Source organism: Stigmatopora argus, chromosome 12 (genome assembly GCF_051989625.1).
Source record: "Stigmatopora argus isolate UIUO_Sarg chromosome 12, RoL_Sarg_1.0, whole genome shotgun sequence".
NCBI lineage: Eukaryota > Metazoa > Chordata > Actinopteri > Syngnathiformes > Syngnathidae > Stigmatopora > Stigmatopora argus.
In genome coordinates this window covers 6,517,026-6,524,222 of record NC_135398.1, presented here as the reverse complement: position 1 = coordinate 6,524,222, position 7,197 = coordinate 6,517,026, and the positions used below count along the sequence as shown (strand labels likewise).

Below are 7,197 nucleotides of genomic sequence, written 5' to 3'. Positions count from 1 at the left end.
ACTCTTGTACATTCCTCCCTTTTGATTTGAACTCCAATCAGTGTATCTCCTTACAGTATAACAGCCTTCCTATTTTCACGTTTCCTTGCCAAACCCATGGCCGTAGGGCAAAAATGTCCAGTAAAATTGACTAAGCACATCAAAGCTCACCCGACTGAGCGAAGGGGGCGTGACGACACGGACGCCGCTGTGCACTATAAATGAAAGCATGCCAAGAATTTCAATAACAGCGTAGACAGCGCTGATGCGGGAAAGAGCGGCACTCCCTGATCCGGATCCGAAACGCAGCATGTTTATGTCATGTACGCTTCCCTCGTGCTTGCTCATCCTGCTCGCCGCTTTCAGCTCGGGGGAGCGTAGGCCTCGACAAGCCCGGGAGGCCACACTCGACGTGGACGCTCACCGGCTCCAGCTGGTGGAGGCGCTGAAGATGGGAATCCTGAACTCACTCGGGATGGACAAAGAGCCCGAGATTACCCGAGGGGTATCCGAGCCAGAGTTGAGGCGGATGTCTCGGCTGTACCGGGAGAAACTGAGGGAGCTGAGAGGAAATTTGCCCAGACCCGAAACCACATCCATGGTGCTTTTCCCAGTTACAGGTGAGCGGCGGCGTGTGGGATCTTATGACTAACACACCTGAGTGAGAGGAACGTGTGAGTGGGAGTTGGAAGGAATGTTTCATTCATAAAAGCTTATCATGGGAATTTAACCGTGAAAAAGGACAACAGACACTTTTCAACCTTTGGTTATTCATGGTCACAATTTGAATTCCTTGGCTGCTATTAAAAAAGAGAAAACAAGGGTTATAAAATTGCATCAAATAAAAAAATAAAATGAATGGCAAATATAAATATAAAAGGACATACCAAATACTGCAGTGGCAGCATCATAGCATCTTATTTAACAAGGGCACATTATAAACCGTTATGCACATAACATAATCTCAGCTGGTGCGGATATTAAATACCCTTTTTTGAGCCATTTGTAATGCTATTTATTTAGAGCAGGGGTGCTCACACTTTTTTTGCTCCGAGATCTACTTTTCAATGAGCCAACCTTCTACAATCTACTTTGTTTTTAGGGTTAAATTTCAGGGGTGGGAAAAGCGGTCCTGGAGTGCAGGATTTTGTTCCACGGACACTTTGACAACGGGGGCTGTGCTGAAACAAGAAGCACCTGACTGCAATGCACTGATTGCACTTCTAACGAGCTCAAGCTTATTGCGGACATGCTAAATTCATAAGGACCTAGCTAATGAAATCGACTAATGAAGAGATCAAAATGTTATTGTCGTGTGATCTACATAATGGGCACCCGTGGTTTAGAGCTTAGCGAAAACTGATGTTGTCTCATCATTACATGATCTTTGTAATTAATTAATGTTTTTTTTCCCATTTGTGATACCACTAAAAGCACGTCAACCCCTGTCGCCCCCCGGGCAAAGCATCCAGCAGTACCAAGCGGTTTTCCACAAGACGCCAAACACCCAAGGGGAAGCCGTTCCGACCAGAGCCGAACTCAAGGTTTCCCGGCAGATTCCGATACAGGTGAGCCAGTCTGAGGCCAGCATTGGAGTCGGGGTGGTACGGGCCGCAAAGTTCTCCGGATGGACTCCCGCCGACCGTCACGACGTGTCGCTCTTGCGAAATGTGAGGATGGATGTCAAGGCCAAGGCAACAAAGTGGATAAGAACAAATGCCTCGTCGCTAGTTGTGGATGTGCAGACGGCCTTGGGCGAAGGGCGGCCCAACATCTCTCTGGAATTAGACTTCCTTCGAACCGCAGCGTCACGAAGGCTCCGTCGCTCCGAGCGAGACGACGACTGCAACGAGCAAGGCTGGTGCTGCCGCAGATCCGTCAACGTGTCGTTCCAAGACATCGGCTGGACCGACTGGATCGTGGCTCCCACGGAGTACACCATGCACTTGTGCGACGGCGCCTGCCCACACAACTACAAGCCGGCGAGCATGCACACTCAAATCAAGTCTCGTCTGCATCAAATCCTGCAGGGCAACTCGCCGCGGCCTTGCTGCGTGCCGGCCGCCTACGAGCCCATGGTTGTCATGTACAATGACGGCAGGGGCAAGTTGAAACTGACACCTTTTAGTGACCTGATAGTCACCAAATGTCATTGTGCCTGAGGCACATCAAAATGATTGGTTCTATGTTCTATTTATTGATACCCTATTTATTGTCCTAAACCGTGGTAACTCAGTGACTGCTATTGACATTAAAGAATTCAAATTCATTTTAACTGAGACGCCTGGAATTGAATCATCGAGAAAAGTGTGACTAATTATCTGAAAACTCTTATTTATCCATATTGACCTGTTGCACTTTAACTTACAGTATCAACAAGGACATTTCAGAATAAAAGGATGCCAAATATGACTAAGCAGTCATCAAATTAGTTTAGTCGTATAGTTTATGAAGGTCAAGGTGAGTCTGAAAGCCAGATCCACTTATTGATGAGTTAACATTAGCTTCTATTAATTCTAATTAATATGACGATTGCCTTGACCCGAGTGAGGAATGTGTACAACAGATAATTCAGCAAATTTATTGTTAGCCACTTGGTATAGCACAGTGTAAAATGTTCTTCTACTGTCACAATCCCAAAAGAAAATCCCACTGCGTTTCGTAATTCTTAACATTTTACATTTGTTTAAATGTATCTGTAGTCACTCAGGTCATCTGCATAACATGACTGAAGACACTGTACAGCTAAATTTAGCAATGTTTTTGCTAACAGATCAGTATAGCGGAGTCATGTAAACTGGCAAATGATGCCCTGACTAATTTCTTACCGAGAAAACGAGTCGTCAAACAGAATAATCAACTGAAACAAACAATTTTCAATATATGGTGGAAACTAACAGGATGGCCCAATTGCCTATGGTAAGAAAAACTATCGAAAGGATCCGGCGTCCTCAGCTGTCCACCATCTTAAAGTTCAAATGGTTCTGTTTTTTAGCAATGTTTGTGGGGGATGAAGAGAAAGATTTTAACACACTAAAAACAATCCTATTGTCAACCTATGACTCTGGGACAATATAAAGGTCATCTTGGGGTTCCGGGAGAATGGCGAGGTTACATGCAGGCTCGTTGCAGTAGATGGCGTCGTCCAAGGCATCGCACTTTAAGTACACTTCCGAAGTAGGTACGCAAGACGCACTGCGGGGAAACAACAAGTGACGGTGACGTGGACGTACATAAACCAAGGATTATGTTTCCTTTCGCTACGATAGCTGCCAAGTCCATTTGAACTGGGATGCTGGCAGTTTGAAATGACCATCTTTTGAGTTGTTATCACTCGCTAGGTTAGCGTTTTTTCTGAATTAATGATGTCATTAAAAATAAAAACAACTGCTTGATAAGCAACATCAAGTCTAAGAGCCTTTAATGGTGCCCTTCAAGTGGTTTATTTTCCTCCTTTGCTAACTAATGCTAACTCTGCAGTTAGATGCTTCATGCTACCTTTTCTTTTGTTAAGAATTGTGTTTCTCTTCCCCTTTCTCAAAAACACCACCTGGTGTTTTCTTGTTTTGTTGGCTAATCCTGTGTATTTTGGGCTTTATTGTTTTCTCTTTCATTTTCACATGTTGCTAAACATGTGTAGTTTAGCTTTTGTTCCTCTTAGTCCTCTGGTTTTATCTCTTTATACTGGTCATTTGAACAGAACGTTTGAAAATCTACACCCAAAACTACGTAATTTGGTGAGATATAAAGAAGGCTAACTTCTATGTGAATACATTTGAAGACATGTAAGGATTTCCCCTTTCCAAACTATGTTCTTAACGCTTCAGTAGTGAGTCATTAGTTGCCTTGACTAAAGCTAAAATGACATTATACATCCTTAGGAGGCTTTTTCTCTAAAACAGAAGTTAGTCTAATTGGGAAATCACATCACATGCGTTGTTTTGTCATCTGTTTCCGTGCTGTTGGTTTTAGGGCAATCTTTCATTCCCACAAATCATACTTTGAGCTTACAGACGAGAATGGCGCACCTGATTTGGGGCCTGGCGCTGCTTTTCTGGTTCAGGTTTTCATAAATGGGTTGCGTTGTTTCCACGTCGGCCTTCGTTTGGCTTTTCCTTCCACGTGACAGCGGCAGATTCCATTTTTTCTTCCAAAATTTGACCACGACCGTAACAACAATAGCAATCAGCATCAGGAAGAAGAGTGTCAGGCCCACCACAAGACCTAAATTAAGGGTAGGAGCTGGACTAGGAGCTGAACATGAGGGGTCATTTCCGAAGAGACAAGTGTTATTGCGCTCCATCATCTGCAAAAAAAAGTCCACATGGGTCTCAACCTGACTGCATTTCGACAAATAAACCAAATTTAAACTAGGCAGAACCGAAACACTCAAATGGTTAGAAAAAAATAAACACACAAGTCACTCCAAACGTTTAAACACCCCTAATAAAATGATATTATGAAATGCTATTGTTCCAGGTTTACTATCTTTTCTTGTCTTATCAAACCTCAAATCAGTCAAAGCTCTGCAAATGACAAAATTCATAATATTATTAAACCTTCATTTCAATTCAACTTGGTATTTCTTCCAAGTTACCCCCCAAAAAGTTCACTTCCTGACATAGGAGTTTCTTTGACCGCATGATCCATTAAATAGATCAACACATTCTGTAAATGCTGAATTGGCAGGACATCAACTACAGTGAGTTCAAGATTTGTTTTGTTGGACCAAATGAGTGCAAATTGAATTAAAAAAAAACATCTTACCGCTCAGGACCCCAAAGTAGAAAGTTGTGAGAAAAGTGTCTAAGGCGTCACACTTGCAAAAGAACGCTTCCTCTTTTGAATATCATGAAAAGGGGGGATGATGAAGAAGACGAAGAAGAAGAACAAGAAACTAAAATCAGATTTCCTGTAATGCCTCTTTATAAAAATGTCTTATTATTCAATATATATGTAACAGCCCTCCACTTATGGGACATTTTTCCAAGCGTATCACTATGTTAGTGTCTCAGTACTTGATTTTCCTCTGCATTATAGTGCCTAAAGTTCAAAATACTGAACTAGGAAGGGATGGTTGCCTGTGTGGGTGAAAGGCAATCCGCAACCTTGGATTTTTCTGATCCACAGCCCTGACTCAGATATAAATTAGACGTTTACCTCCCCCTGCTGCCAGTAACACTTCAAATAAGCAGTCCACATTCTGTTTACACATGCTTCATAACATTTAACCTCAAAGTGATGATTACCAAAAAGTCCCAATTTCCAAAACGAATGAATGGGAACAAAAGACAAAGTAACAAGGAGCAGTCAGGCAAATAGCGGAACGGGTAACAACCCGCTGTTTTTCTTTGGAGTATCATAAAATCTCATCTCATTTTCTGAACCGCTTTATCCTCACTAGGGTCGTAGGGGGTGCTGGAGCCTATCTCATCTGACTTCGGGCCCTGAATTAGTGGCCAGCCAATCGGAGGGCACGAGGAGACAAACAACCATTAGAGCACATGTGTCAAAGTGGCGGCCCGGGGGCCAAATCTGGCCCGCCGCATCATTTTGTGTGGCCCGGGAAAGTCAATCATGAGTGCCGACTTTCTGTTTTAGGATCAAATAAAAATAAAAAGTATAGATGTATATTACATTTCCTGATTTTCCCCCTTTTAAATCAATAATTGTAATTTTTTAATCATTTTTTTCAGTTTTTAGTTAAAAATATTTTTTTTAAATCTAAAAATATATTTAAAAAAAGCTAAAATAAACATTGTTTTAGATCTATAAAAAACTGAATATTAAGGTCTTTTAATCCAGTTCTTTTAATCCATTTATTTTTAAAAATCGAATATTATATCTAAAATGGTCCGGCCCACATGAAATCGAGTTGACGTTAACGCAGCCTGCGAACCAACCCGAGTGTGACACCCCTGCATTAGAGTGTCCAATCTGGCTACCGGAGTACCCGCCTTAGTACTTTTATATGTGAAATGTGAAACTTCCCAAAAACATTTTTAAAAAATGTCATGTTTTTGTCCTCTTTCACATACTTTGAAACTCCCACATCTAAATGGCAGATCAATTGTGAGATACAGTAACACATTTGATTTTAGAATACTTAACACCAAATGTTTCATGGGTTTGTTTTCTGGGTTTCTTCCTAAATATTTTACCCTGTAAAGTAATTTATTTTTTTGTATTTTTGATAGAATCCATATTGATTTTCATTTCCTCGTAGATGCTGTATATAACTGTATTATGCAAAATATGATTACTGACACACTAATCTAAAACCTTCAAAGAATGTGTGTTGTCAGAGCACAGATTTTTTTAAAAAATCAATGCGTACAGTGATCGTAACTACGACGCAAGGAATGAAAGAGATGCGTAGATAGCCATTTTGGGGCATTTTACCCACTAAAGACCATGAAGTTGCGTCATCAATCAGAAAACTTGACAGTAACTTACAATCATTATGACGCCATAAAAGAAATTAAGTGCCAATACTAAGCGTCGAAAAATATATTTTTTAGACCTAACAAGAAACTGTACAGAATCCCAAATGTCTGAAGAAAAACAATAATAATAACAACAAAATGTAATTGGAAGCGTCGTAGTTAAACTGGACTTTTCTCTTGCGCCCCCCAGTGGGAGATAGTTACAATGCATGTCTTCGAATGTACCGACTTTAGTGGATATAAATTCAGTTTGTACTTGTGTTTTTCCCCCCAATAAGACTTCAAAGGTGTGCTAATAACTTACATTGATAAATATATTTTCTATTGTAATAGATGTATCAATTCATTAATTCAATGACTACCACAGACTGAATTAACCCTTTGGCAGTGAATTTTAGGATACTACATAACAAGGAAGAAATTCTCAAAAGAGCTAAATTGAAGACGCCCAGAGTCTAAAAAGAATTTAATATAGTCACGAAAAATGTTGTGCACATCTCTACTCATTCCCACCTTAATCTCTGAAAATACCCAAACTAGTACGTTATGTTTGGAATTGGGGGAATTGTGTTACCCTACAGTGTAGGGCCTACACACAGAACCACTGCAGTGTTTGTAAGTGATAAATACAATTAAGTAGAGTAAATACTTTGACAGATAGCAAAACTTGACTCAAAACGTTTACTTTCATTGTGTTTTTTTGCAGGATGTGAGTACTTTGCCATCTTGAAACAAATCAGGCCTTTTACTTGTGCCAGTCTAGTTGTTAGAC

General features: G+C 40.8%; 1 protein-coding gene and 1 long non-coding RNA gene across 2 annotated transcripts; one reads left to right on the top strand and one right to left on the bottom strand.

Annotated features, from left to right (window-relative positions):
- Positions 1 to 217: 217 nt before the first annotated feature.
- LOC144085845 (inhibin beta C chain-like) lies at positions 218 to 3,324 on the top strand. Its single transcript, XM_077615508.1, has 2 exons — positions 218 to 599; positions 1,414 to 3,324. The coding sequence occupies exons 1-2, from the start codon at positions 245 to 247 to the stop codon at positions 2,139 to 2,141; spliced, it is 1,083 nt and encodes a 360-aa protein (XP_077471634.1). The 5' UTR covers positions 218 to 244; the 3' UTR covers positions 2,142 to 3,324.
- LOC144086392 (uncharacterized) lies at positions 2,547 to 4,894 on the bottom strand. Its single transcript, XR_013304438.1, has 3 exons — positions 4,747 to 4,894; positions 4,008 to 4,285; positions 2,547 to 3,174 (listed from the first exon to the last, which is right to left on the bottom strand). It is a non-coding gene; the product is annotated as an uncharacterized LOC144086392 (long non-coding RNA).
- Between the last annotated feature and the right edge of the window lie 2,303 nt (positions 4,895 to 7,197).